Source organism: Piliocolobus tephrosceles, chromosome 17, assembly GCF_002776525.5.
Source record: "Piliocolobus tephrosceles isolate RC106 chromosome 17, ASM277652v3, whole genome shotgun sequence".
Lineage (NCBI taxonomy): Eukaryota > Metazoa > Chordata > Mammalia > Primates > Cercopithecidae > Piliocolobus > Piliocolobus tephrosceles.
In genome coordinates, this window is record NC_045450.1 from 74,263,794 (window position 1) to 74,276,340 (window position 12,547).

At 54.0% G+C, this 12,547-nt stretch overlaps 2 protein-coding genes and 1 non-coding gene across 5 annotated transcripts in view; all 3 read left to right on the plus strand.

The window, feature by feature from the left end:
• Positions 1–2,978, plus strand: part of SPG7 (SPG7 matrix AAA peptidase subunit, paraplegin) — a 45,780-nt gene extending 42,802 nt beyond the window's left edge. For 2 of the 3 annotated variants that reach the window (XM_023228814.2, XM_023228813.2), the window contains exon 17: positions 2,096–2,978. In XM_023228814.2, coding sequence (XP_023084582.1) covers positions 2,096–2,136 — 41 coding nt within the window. In that variant the 3' untranslated portion in view covers positions 2,137–2,978. The remainder of the gene's footprint in view (positions 1–2,095) is intronic. The other variant, XM_023228816.2, reaches the window with a different exon arrangement.
• Positions 2,979–5,673: 2,695 nt separating this feature from the next.
• On the plus strand, positions 5,674–8,176 carry RPL13 (ribosomal protein L13). Its single transcript, XM_023228922.1, has 6 exons — positions 5,674–5,802; positions 6,028–6,151; positions 6,315–6,456; positions 6,663–6,836; positions 7,450–7,506; positions 7,982–8,176. Exons 2-6 carry the CDS (start codon positions 6,048–6,050, stop codon positions 8,138–8,140), a joined length of 636 nt encoding a protein of 211 aa, XP_023084690.1. The 5' UTR covers positions 5,674–5,802; positions 6,028–6,047; the 3' UTR covers positions 8,141–8,176.
• Positions 6,522–6,604, plus strand: LOC111553890. The gene has a single exon (XR_002735107.1). It is a non-coding gene; the product is annotated as a small nucleolar RNA MBII-202 (small nucleolar RNA).
• Positions 8,177–12,547: the final 4,371 nt, after the last annotated feature.

The window sequence follows — 12,547 nt, forward strand, 5'->3', positions numbered from 1 at the left end:
TGGCCGGATCTCAGCTCACTGCAAGCTCCGCCTCCCGGGTTCATGCCATTCTCCTGCCTCACCCTCCCAAGCAGCTGGGACTACAGGCGCCCGCCACCTCGCCCGGCTAGTTTTTTGTATTTTTTTAGTAGAGATGGGATTTCACTGTGTTAACCAGGATGGTCTCGATCTCCTGACCTCGTGATCCGCCCATCTTGGCCTCCCAAAGTGCTGGGATTACAGGCTTGAGCCACTGCGCCCGGCCTTTCTTGGATTTTTTATTAAGATAAAGTTTCAATTTTAGAAAGGATTTTGATTTTTTTTTTTTTTTTTTGAGACGAAGTCTTGCTCTGTCGCCCAGGCTGGAGTACAGTGGCGCCATTTTGGCTCACTGCAACCTCCGCTTCCCGGGTTCCAGCGATCCTTCTGCCTCAGCCTCCCGAGTAGCTGGGACTACAGGCGCCTGCCACCATGCCTGGCTAATTTTTGTATTTTTAGTAGAGACAGTCTTTCACCATATTGGCCAAGCTGGTCTTGAACTCCTGACCTCAGGTAATTTGCCTGCCTCGGCCTCCCAAAATGTTGGGATTACAGGCGTGAGCCACAGCCCCAGGCCTACTGTAGTGTTAGATGTAGAAAAGTTGCAGGTGCAGTGGAGAGAGCTCCCTGTCCCGCTGCCTCACTCCCCATGGAGGCCCCCCTGGGGCAGTCCTCCCACCTGAGGGGTCCCCGCCGACCCACAGTGATGGGCGCACACGTGATGCAGACGTGCCCCGTCTCCCAGTGTCCTTCCCGCTCTGGGAGTCCACGTGGCGTTTGATCACCGTCTCCTTAGGCTCCTCTGGGGTGACGGTTCCTCAGACCTCCTTTGGCAGTTTCGAGGACTGGTCTCGTGTTTTGTAGGACGTTCCGCAGTAGGGATTGTCTGACGTGTTTCTCACAGTGGGCAGAGCTGGAGTTAACTTTTGTGTCTCTGGGTTCTGGTAACTGCTGCTTAGAACTCAGGAGAAGCGAAGGGCTCTGTGTCCCATGTTGTGAACAGATGGGGAGGCAGTGGATGGGTAGTTGTTTCTTCGGCCTCCCCTCGTGTATTTCAGGCGAGCACTGTGTCACATGGGGAGTGTTTAGGGCCCTTAGAGTGTCGTCCCCAACCAGCAGCAGTAGCAGCAGCAGTCTCGGGGCAGGCGTGGGTAGTGCTGTCCCCGGCTGAAGCAGCACCTGCCTGTGGACATGTGTTCATCACGGTTGACAAAGCAGCTCTGCAGAGCTCGGGCTCACCACAGTGGGAGCCAGAGCAGGCAGGGGCAAAGCTGCAGGCGAGGCTTCTCACTGGCTGTGGAGTGGCGTGTCTGCCCTGTGTGTGAACTGTCAGCCCCTCACACACTCAGTGGGTTGCAGAACTTAGTAAAATCTCAGACCAGCCCTAGAGAGGAAGTGTTTGTCTCTTGCAATAAAGCCACAGGTAAATCACCGTAGCTTCAGGGGTTACCATTTTCTTTAGAAAATCTGGAGGAGTGAGGAAAGGAGCAGGCAGTTAACAAAAAAAAAAAAAAGAAAAAATCTGGAAGAGTTCTTCCTTCACGGAAACCAGTGAAATGTGGCTGTGGCAGTGTTTTCTGTGGTCGGGCCAGGCCACCCCAGAGGCAGGGCCACTGGCACAGGACAGTCAGCATCTCGAGTGTTTTCCAAGATCCCACCTAGAGTGGCTGAAATTCCCTTCCCCAAATTGAGAGGTCCCAGCTCACACAACTTCTCAGATTCCTTCTCCCGGTGTTGTCTCAATCAGGAGGGTGCAGCGTTTTAGCGTTTTACCCGTCTCCTTCCCTGTAGACACGCACATCTTGTTTGGTGAAAGAAACTGCAGTTGCCAAAAATAAGCCAAGATTTTGAAGGGAAGTAGAAAAATTAATGAGGCCACCGGAAAATCATTTATGAGGTTGAGATGGGGGTGATTCTTCTTTTGGAGCTGCCCCTGTGCCTCCGCTTCCCTGGGAAAGTGGCCTGTCCCGGGTGTCCTGCACACAGACAGGCCCTCACGCCTCTCACCACCTCCCTGGGACACAGAGATGCTCTGTCCGTCCTGGGGACTCACACACTGCTTGCCTGTTCTTTCCAGCTGGCAAACGCCCTTCTGGAAAAGGAAGTGATAAACTATGAGGACATCGAGGCTCTCATTGGCCCACCGCCCCATGGGCCGAAGAAAATGATCGCACCGCAGAGGTGGGTCGATGCCCAGAGGGAGAAACAGGACTCGGGAGAGGAGGAGGCCGAAGAGACCCAGCAGCCCCCACTTGGAGGCGAAGAGCCGACTTGGCCCAAGTAGCTGGGACGTGTTGGCCGCACGTGCGGGTGACCCGAGAACTGAGGGCTCACTCCGCCAGCCTGCGTTGCTTTTCAACTGAGGTTTGCACTTCCTCTTGCGGCCCTCAGTAGTCCCTGTGCAGCAACTTCTGAGATCTGTTTATTGATTACCCTTTTCATGATTGTAAGTTTCTCTGCAGAAACAGCTGACCGAGCCTTGTGTGTGTGCGTCATCTCCCCTATGGGGAAGGTCATCAGTGCTTTCCCGAGTGAGCATGGAACACCTGAGTTCCCAGGGTTCTAGACAGTCATTCCCAGCGTGGCTGAGGCCACCCAGAGGCAGCAGAGCATTCAGACTCCGAACAGACCCCTGTTCATGCCGACGCTTGCACGGCCGCCCAGTTCCTGTGGCTCCCTCAGAATGCTAACGGGCTTGGACATGAAAGGACCCTCTGAGCCGATTGTCCCATTTCCAGCAGCCCTGTCCTCCAGCTCTCACTGTCAGTGGGGCCACACAGTCCGGCCCAGGCACTGGGCTCCAGGGGACTCAACACTGCCCCCTGCTGCCATGTGGACGGGTGCAAGTTGAGGACTTCTTGCTGGTCTAGTCACATGCAGCGTTGGGGGATGCCTTGGTTTTTACTGCCCTGAGAACTGTTGAGACACTTTACCAATAAACTCTGTGGTTGGAAAATCTACATTTGCATTGTCTGGCCAGCTCGAATGCAGGGGAGCTGGCGGGCTTACCTTGGATCACAGGGTCTTGTGGTTTCAGTTTGTAATTAAAACTCCTGTAGGAATCTGGGGCCTGGACCCTGTAGGGATAGAGGACAATCCTCTGTCCTGGCCCTGTGTTCCGGGGCATGCGGCTTCCTTGCATCTGCCCTCCCTGTGGTGCAGTGACGTGAGTGGATTGTCCTGTTGTTGCTGCAACACTGAGTGCCCTGAGAAACGACGGCAGAGCAGTAAGGAGGCAGCCACAGGTGTGGTCACACACCCAAGTGGGGGCATCTCTGAGAGACACCTTGACCTTTGCCCAAGTTCTCCAAATCCAAAGAGCAGCACATAGTTGGGAAGTTTTAGCTGGTGTAGCCAAGAGTCATGTCCTCGATAATCATTTCTTTCCTGCTGTGTTGGTTTTTGACAGTCTTGCTTTGTCGCCCAGGCTAGAGTGCAGTGGCGCCATCTCGGCTCACTGCAGCCTTGATCTCCTGGGTTCAAGCAATCCTCCTGACTCTGCCTCCCAAGTAGCTGGGACCACAGGCATGCACCACTACGCCTAATTTTTGTATTTTTTGTAGAGACAGGGCTAGACTGGAATTTCTGAGTTCAAGTGATCCTCCTGCCTTGCCCTCCCAGTGTGTTGGGATTACAGGTGTGAGCCATTGTACCGAGCCTTTTGTGAAATTATTTTACTATTTTTAAATTTTTTTTTTTTGGAAGATGGAATCATGCTCTGTAGCCCAGGCTGGAGTGCAGTGGTGCTATCTTGGCTCTCTGCAACCTCCACCTCCCAGGTTCAAGCGATTCTTCTGCCTCAGCCTCCCAAGTAGCTGGGGCCACAGATGCGCGCCACCACATCCTGCTAATTTTTTTTATTTTTAGTAGAGATGGTCCTCATCTCCTGACCTCATGATCTGCCTGCTTCGGCCTCCCAAAGTGCTGGGATTACAGGTGTGAGCCACCACGCCCAGCCCTAAATTTTTTGTTTTTGAGACGGAGGCTTAACTCTGTCACCCAGGCTGGAGTGCAGTGGCGCAGTCTTGACTCTGTCACCTCCGCCTCCTGGGTTCAAGTGATTCTCCCGTCTGTCTCTTGAGTAGCTAGGATTACATGTGTACACTACCATTCACAGCTAATTTTTGTATTTTTAGTAGAGACAGGATTTCGCCATGTTGGCAAGGCTGGTCTCCAACTCCTGATCTCAGGTGATCCACTCGTCTCGGCCCCCTAAAGTGCTGGAATTACAGGCGTGAGCCACCATGCCCGGCTGTGAAATTTTTTTTTTTTTTCTTTTTTTTTTTACGGAGTCTTGCTCTGTTCCCCAGGCTGAAGTACAGTGGTGTGATCTCGGCTCACTGCAAGCTCTGCCTCCCTGGTTCACACCATTCTCCTGCCTCAGCCTCCCAAGTAGCTGGGGCTACAGGAGCCCGCCACCACGCCCGGCTCATTTTTCGTATTTTTAGTAGAGACAGGGTTTCACCGTGTTAGCCAGGATGGTCTTGATCTCCTGACCTCATGATCCGCCCGCCTCAGCTTCCCAAAGTGCTGGGATTACAGGCATGAGCCACCGAGCCCGGCCGGGACTGAAATTCTTAAAATGTGGATTAAGTTGTACCAGGAGGAAGGGTGGTGATTGGGTGAGGGTAGGGAAGAAAAAGGGTTATTAGGATTTAAAGGTTTCCAGGTGGCAGTAAGATGGATGGTGCCTTCACAGACTTGCACTAGAGAGTAAGAGCTGGCTTTTTGTTGCTGCTTTTCTTTGTGAAGGGAGGCAGCAGGCACAGCAGGTCAGAATGTGACATTTTCAGTCGGGTACCCCTGACCTTACAGAAGTCACCTAATCCTGGGCCAAGGGAAAGCGGGAACAGAGGTCAACAGTAACTGCTCCTTACGGAGTTGTGTGGATTCGATGTGAAAATGCACATCCAGAACTGAACTCTCTGCTTACAAAATGTTAATTTTATCCTTTAAAAAACGAGCACAGGCCGGGCGCGGTGGCTCACGCCTGTAATCCCAACACTTTGGGAGGCCGAGGCGGGCGGATTGCCTGAGCTCAGGAGTTCGAAACCAGCTTGGGCAACACGGTGAAACCCCGTCTCTACTACTAAACTAAAATACAAAAAATTAACCTGATGTGGTGGCAGGCGCCTGTAATCCCAGCTACTCGGGAGGCTAAGGCAGAATCGCTTGAACCCGGGAGGCAGAGGTTGCAGTGAGCCGAGATCACACCATTGCACTCCAGCCTGGGCGACTGAGTGAGGCTCTTATCTCAAAAAAAAAAAAAAGTTCTAAATGGATGGGAGGAGAATAAACGCTGGAACAAGGAGGACGACGGCCTTAGGTTGCGCAAACTGATCTCATTGCAGTTTTCCTGCCTTTGCGCTACAAACGTGTCCCACAAACGCAAACAAACTTAGAATTGCTGGGGCGTCGCCCGTTCGCCGTCCGCCCAGATGCTGGCCCCGCGCGCGTTAAACCCGCAAGGCAGGACTCGGCCTGAGCCCACCGCGGCCCGCGCAGCGGCTGAAGCGCCGGGGCAGTAACGGAGGACGTCAAGCAAGTTCAGCCACCGGCTCCGCAGGCCCCAGGCATCCTGGCCGCGCCTCCGCACTGTGAGGGACGCCATGTCTGCCAGGGCGGCCCTAGGGCTGCCGGCGGAGCCGCGGCGACGTCAGTTCCTCCTTTCCGGGCTCTGATTGGTCAGCGCGCCCGGCTCTTCTGGTTGGCCGGCCCCGCTATCATCCCAGGGTGCATTGCGGTGCCGTTTCCTTTCCGCTCGGTTGTCTTCCTGTGCAGGAGGTGAGCGAGACCCGGTCCCGGCCTTTGGGCTTCATCCAGCGCCATCGGCCTGCCGTTGCTGCCAGCGCGGGCATGGATGGGCCCCTTCTTTTTCGCAGACAGCGTTGGGCCGGGGCCCGGGCTCTAGGAGCGGCTGGACGGCCCAGGCCGCAGGGTTCAGGGCGGAGGCCCGGGGGGTGCGCGCGCCCGGGGCGCGGCCTCTCACTCGCTCCCTCGCGTTCGCAGCCGCAGGGCCGTAGGCAGCCATGGCGCCCAGCCGGAATGGCATGATCTTGAAGCCCCACTTCCACAAGGACTGGCAGCGGCGCGTAGCCACGTGGTTCAACCAGCCGGCCCGGAAGATCCGCAGGTGAGCCCTGCGCTCGGCGCTGCCCCTGGGGCTCGCGCCCGCGGCTGCGCCTCGTTTTGGGGGTGGCCGGTGCCAGGGCGGGGGGCGCTGTCTGCGGCCGTCGCGGAGCACTTGCCTGGCGGCCTCGGGCGAGGGTGACCGCCGCTGGGCTTCTCTCCACCAGACGCAAGGCCCGGCAAGCCAAGGCGCGCCGCATCGCCCCGCGCCCCGCGTCGGGGCCCATCCGGCCCATCGTGCGCTGCCCCACGGTTCGGTACCACACGAAGGTGCGCGCTGGCCGCGGCTTCAGCCTGGAGGAGCTCAGGGTGAGTAGTGGCAGCGCCGCAGTGTCAGGAGGGCCCCTGAGTCCCCTCTGCTGGCCTCAGTCGCGTGATGACATTCTCCGGAATCGCTGTACGGCCTTGATGAAAGCACGTTTGAACCCTTTTCCATCTGATCGCTGAGCCTTTCATCCGGCCTTGGGGTGGAGAAAGCCCGGGCCTGCCTCCATCTCTCTCCGGTTCTGGGGCAGGTGGCCGGCATTCACAAGAAGGTGGCCCGGACCATCGGCATCTCTGTGGATCCGAGGAGGCGGAACAAGTCCACGGAGTCCCTGCAGGCCAACGTGCAGCGGCTGAAGGAGTACCGCTCCAAACTCATCCTCTTCCCCAGGAAGCCCTCGGCCCCCAAGAAGGGAGACAGTTCTGTGAGTACAGGGCTCTCTGGCCGTCCTGGCGCGCGGGGAAAGTGAGGCTTGGTTCTTTTATCAGTGACGCCCGTCCCTGGGTCCTACTGGGGTGAGGAGAACCAAAACATTGTGGCTGTTCTGATCCGCAAGATACGCCTGTCTTGCAGGAGTGGATGATGAACTAATCGAGACTACCTGTGGTTTTCAGCAGGGGTGACCTTAATGGTCATGGCAAAGGCTGTGTGACTTGGAGCCAGCTTTTCCCATTGAAATCATTGTCTCCCTAAAATGCTTCATATTCCAAATATTCTAGAAAAACCTTGTAGGATAAGGTTGATAAGAGTCCATTGTATACGTTTCCGGGTAGTTGAATCAGGGAACGATTTTCTCTGCCCTGTCCCTGGTTCACAGGTAGATACAACTGTCTCATGCGTGTTCTGTCAACTCAGTAAGATAGTCACCTAACTAGTAATGACTGCTCTCAACACTGGGGACACAAAGTATGTTGTAGGAAAGGCTCAGACACTGGTGCTGAACTCGGGATCCCCAGGGGGAAGTCTGGGGCCAGGTGAGGGTGGAGGCCTTGGGGCAGTGCGGCTAAAGGCACTTAACTCTTCCCATTCATCAACAGGCTGAAGAACTGAAACTGGCCACCCAGCTGACGGGACCGGTCATGCCCATCCGGAATGTAAGTTAACACTTGCTCAAATCCAGGCTTTAGACGAGATCAGCGGGTGAACATGTGGATATCTGAGATGGGGATCAGGCCTAAGAAAGTTGACAGTGGCAGTTGTGGTGCATGTGGAGGTTTGTGGAAAAGAACATTTCCTAGTTTTGACTTCTTGCAACCACGAAGCCATAAATTGGGAAGTGTTTTTGGTTTTTTTGGAAAGAGTTTCTCTACATTGCTTACATTGGTTTTGAATTTCTGGATTTACAGACCTGAGCTGCTGTGTCGAGCTCAGGCAGGGAGGGTTTTCCTTTTCTTCTTTTTTAATCCCAGGGAAGGTGACTGACTCAAGGGTCACTTTCCAGCAGTGCTTAGGCAGCACACCTGCCCTTCCACCCCCTCCCCGGCCCCGGGTCCTCTGGGTTCTGCTGATGCCTGGTTGTGCCCTTGCTCATTGAATCATTGGGTTTAACAACTTGTCTTTCTCTTCTAGGTCTATAAGAAGGAGAAAGCTCGAGTCATTACTGAGGAGGAGAAGAATTTCAAAGCCTTCGCTAGTCTCCGCATGGCCCGTGCCAACGCCCGACTCTTCGGCATACGGGCAAAAAGAGCCAAGGAAGCCGCAGAACAGGATGTTGAAAAGAAAAAATAAAGCCCTCCTGGGGACTTGTAATCAGTCAGCAGTCATGCTGGGTCTCCACGCAGTGTATTTCGTGGGAGCAGCTGGGCCTGGGATGGGGTTTCGCTGCTGTGACTTCCTTACAGGGGATTTGGGGCTTTCTTGAAAGACAGTCCAAGCCCTGGATTATGCGTTCCTTTCTGTGTTAAAGCACTGTTGGTGGTTTGGTTAGTGACTGATGTAAAATGGTTTTTTTGTGGGGAGGTTACAGAGGCTGACTTCAGCAGAGTGGACTTGTTTTTTTTTTTCTTTTTAAAGAGAGAAGGTTGGGCTGGTACTCACACTGTAATCCGAGTACTTTGGGATTGGCTCAGGAGTTCAACACCAGCCTGGCCAACATGGCAAAATCCCGTCTCTACTAAAAATACAAAGATCAGCTGTGCGTGGTGCCATGCACTCCTAGTTGCAGCTACTGGGAGGCTGAGGTGCGGGGATCACTTGAACCCAGGAGGCAGAGGGTGCAGCGAGCCAAGATCATACCATTGCATTCTAGCCTGGGCAACAGTGAGACTGTCTAAAAAAATAATAAAGAGACAGGGTCTTTGGCACACAGGGCTGGAGTGCAGTGCCACAATCATGGCTCACTGCAGCCTTGAACTTAACGACCTCAAGCAATCCTCCCTCAGCCTTCCTAGTAGAGAAGTTTAGAGGCATGAGACCCTGCACCCAACCTAGAGTTGCCTTTTTTAAGCAAAGTAGTTTGTAGTTAATGTAGCATCTTGGACTTTGGGGCATCACTCTTGAGCCTGTTGTGCCTGGTGACCATGGTCCTGACCCTTCCCTTCACTGGGCGTCCTCACCCCAACACCAAGGTATTAGATGGCCCTGCCAAGTGTCGGCCTCTCCTGTAAACATTCTGAAGCCATTGTTCTTGCTTCATGGACGAGAGGCAGCCAAGAGAGTTCCATGGTGCCCTGGTCTGAGCTGGGCATCCCCACGTCTTGTGTCCGAGGGCAGCACGATTCTTTGTGCAGTGCTCAGACACAGCCTGCCCTGGTCCTACCAGCTCACAGCAGTGCCTGCTCTCCTTGGCGGCTATGGCCATGACAGCCCCAGAGAGGCAGCTTCAGGGACCAAGTCAGATTCTGTTTTCTCTGCATGCCTTTGCCAGGTGCAGGCATTGAGGCACCCAGTGGGCTGTTACTGGCGTGGAAATAGGTGATGTTGGTACCTCTGCTGCTGCACTCCTAGTCACGTGATACGTGATGACACCTTGCATGTTTGGAAACAGATCTTAAGCCATCTAGTAGATGATTTGGAGGCTCCTGGCTACCGTTTCATGTCTACGGTGTACATGCTGAGTTTGATCAGTTTGTATGTTTGGGAATCTTGTCCTCTAAAGTTAAGGTGGGCCGGGCGCAGTGGCTCATCCCTGTAATCCTACCACTTTGGGGAGGCCGAGGTGGGTGGATCACCTGCGGTTAGGAGTTCGAGACCAGCCTGGCCAATATGCTGAAACCTCATCTCTACTAAAAATACAATAATTAGCTGAGTGGTGGCACACACCTGTAATCCCAGCTACTCGCAAGGCAGAGACTGCAGTGAGCCGACATGTGCCACTGCACTCCAGCCTGGGTGACAGAGCGAGACTCCGTCTCAAAAGAAAAAAAAGGTGCAAGGTGGATGATTGGAAGCTTAAACCTAGGCTCAAATCCCTCTTACATGGAAGTTCTCTGGTGGGCTCCAACCTGGCTGAAGGCTGGTCGCAGGGGGTTGGAGGTCACTGGCACTGGGCACTCCAGCCTGCTTCCTCCCTCCAGCCTGCTTCCTCCCTGCCACACCACACTAGGGGACAGGCCTTTCTGCTGTCTGCAGGGCAGCACCTGGTGTAGGTGTGCAGTGTGATGTGGTGAGTGGAGTAGAGGTCTGCACCCCATCACACCCCTTGCTGCTTTTACAAAGCACTGTGATCCGCTTGCTTGTTCCGGCGGCTCTCCTGCCAGCTGACTCCACAGGGAAATCGGGGGGTTCAGGTATCGTCCGTGCACCTGGGGCAGAGTAGCCTGCACTGAACCTGCCAGAGCGTCCTCCCCATTCCACTGAAAGAAAAGTTCCCAGGGCCATGTTCCTAACCTGTGTTCTCTCCATTTGCTTCATCCATTGAGACCCCTGACGGGAGAGGGTGGATTTTCTCTGTGGTGTCTCGGACCCTGCTGTTGGCCAGCACTGTTAGCAATAGGTCATTTTTCTAGGTTACGCTGGGACAGTGTGAGTCTGGTGCCGGACATGGCTGTGGGTTGGGCCGCTCTGCCTACTGCCTGCTGCTCCGCTACCTGAGATGCAGCAGGTGCAGCTGTGCCCTTCCTGGGACTGAGGAAGGCTCCCTGCAGGATAGCTGGGGGACTGGGCAGGTCGGTGAGGCAGCTTCCCTGCTCACACCCAGACCTTGGAGCTGGAGCAAGATCTCTCCTGATCCGGGTACAGGCCTGTCTGCTCCAAGACAGACTCTGCCACCAGATGCAAAGGGGCCCTTTGTTTTAACTTAGTCCCTGGGCACCGCCCGATTCAGCACCTGGCGGCCCAGGTTCCCCCGCTGGTGGGGACACGTGCCTGAGTGTGGGCATGTTGACGAAGTGGCCTCTCTGTTGTGATGTGTGGGCCTGACCTAGGGGGCGCTGTGGAACCTGGGCTGGAACCAGCCCTCTGTGCCAGGCCGCAGACAGGTGCCGCCGGCCCTGAGGGGCAGCTGCAGTGGCATGAGTCACTGGGAGCTGAGAGGAAGGGCCCTGACCCAGCCTCAGGCAAAACGGCTTTGGGGAACACCTTGATTTCAGCCATGTGAGCCCTCCCAGGGAGTGCAGCCCAGCTGTGAAGACGCAGAGACAGACCTGTGTGCCACGAAGCTTGTGGTCTGCTGCCCAGCGTAGGAAGGGCACCCAGGGTCCTCACTCCATTTTGCGGGATTCCATCGGTGTGCGAGCACTTCCCATTCAGCCTGTCCCCCCCGGGGAGCACGGACTGGCTCTGGCGCCCTTGGCCTTGTAGAAGCGTTGGTTTTATGGCAGATGCATCTCTCCGGCAGTCTCCCACGGTGGGCGGGGCTTTGCCAGCAATGCCTATGGGGATCATGGGGCCAGGTGCGCTCCAGCTCCTGCAGAACTGATCAGGGATAGTCTTGGGAGGCGCTAATCGCATGCCCCGGTAATGCGCCGCTTCTCAGGCCGGCTGCTCTGGCCCCAGCTAAAGGGGAAGACGTGTGCTGACAGGAGCTGCACACAATTTTTCTCCATGTATTGTTTATTTTGCTATTTCTTTTCGCTGGACATTAGGAATTTCAGTTTTCCCAGGTTGTATTTTTCCTTTTCTGTTTTAAAATTATTATGCAGGGCTGGGTGAGGTCACTCATGCCTATCTAGTCTGAAAACTTTGGGAGGCTGAGGTAGGAGGATGGTATGAGCCCAGGAGTTTAAGGCTGCAGTGAGCCAAGATCGCTCCACTGCCCTCCGGCCTGGATGACAGAGCGAGACCCTGTCTCAAAAAAATACATATGATGCAGTAGTTTCAACCCTGGAAGAGTAGTGTGCATCTTTGAATTTTAACATGTGTTCCTCACCCATCCAGGCATAGTTTTATTTGCAATCTGGTTATCCTATAGTTGCTTAGTTAAAAATATATGTAATTGCAATCATTTAAAAAGCAAAAAACAGGCCAGGTACAGTGGCTCCTGCCTGTAATCCCAGCACTTCAGGAGGCCGGGGCAGGCAGATCTTTTGAACCCAGGAGTTTGAGACCAGCCCGGGCAACATGGCAAAGACCCGTGTCTACCAAAAAAATAAATATACTAGCCGGCATGGTGGCACGTGCCTATAGTCCCAGCTACTCAGGAGGCTGAGGCGGGAGGATCTCTTGAGCCCGGGAGGTCGAGGCTGCAGTGAGCTGAGACTGTGCCACTGCCCTCCATCTTGAGTGACAGAGTGAGAGACCCTGTCTCAAAAAAAAAAAAAGAAGAAGAAGAAGAAGAAGAAATAATACTAATTAGAACAGTTGTAATTTAGAGGGAAATTACAGTCATTTTAGGTTATTTGGTGGTTTCTTCATTTCATTTAAGCCAGAGAAGAAGTGGATATCTGCATTCTCTTCTCTATTTTCGTGTGTCTCCATGTATTAGTTTTTTCTTTATAATTAGTTGCATTTATTTTTTATGGTTTCTGTATCTTAAATTTTTTTTTAAGTTATAGAAGAAATATATGCCATTGGCAAAAAAAAAAAAAAAAAAAATCCAGCTACACAGAAGTGAGGAGAGCGAAGCAAACAGCCGCTTCACGTCCCACACCCTGGGAGCAGCTGCGCCCGGGTCTGTCTGGAGACGGTGTGTGAGCACATTCCAGCGCAAGAATCTGGGCTTCTGTTTCTTTCTTTTTTTTTTTTTTTTTTTTTTTT

What these genes read in the sequence shown, in the direction of transcription:
- RPL13 (XM_023228922.1), top strand. Translation starts at nt 6,048, where the DNA reads ATGGCGCCCAGCCGGAATGGCATGATCTTGAAGCCCCACTTCCACAAG. An exon ending in TCAGCCTGGAGGAGCTCAGG is followed by an intron (nt 6,457 to 6,662) that starts GTGAGTAGTGGC and finishes GTTCTGGGGCAG; the next exon opens with GTGGCCGGCATTCACAAGAA. An exon ending in CGGTCATGCCCATCCGGAAT is followed by an intron (nt 7,507 to 7,981) that starts GTAAGTTAACAC and finishes TTTCTCTTCTAG; the next exon opens with GTCTATAAGAAGGAGAAAGC.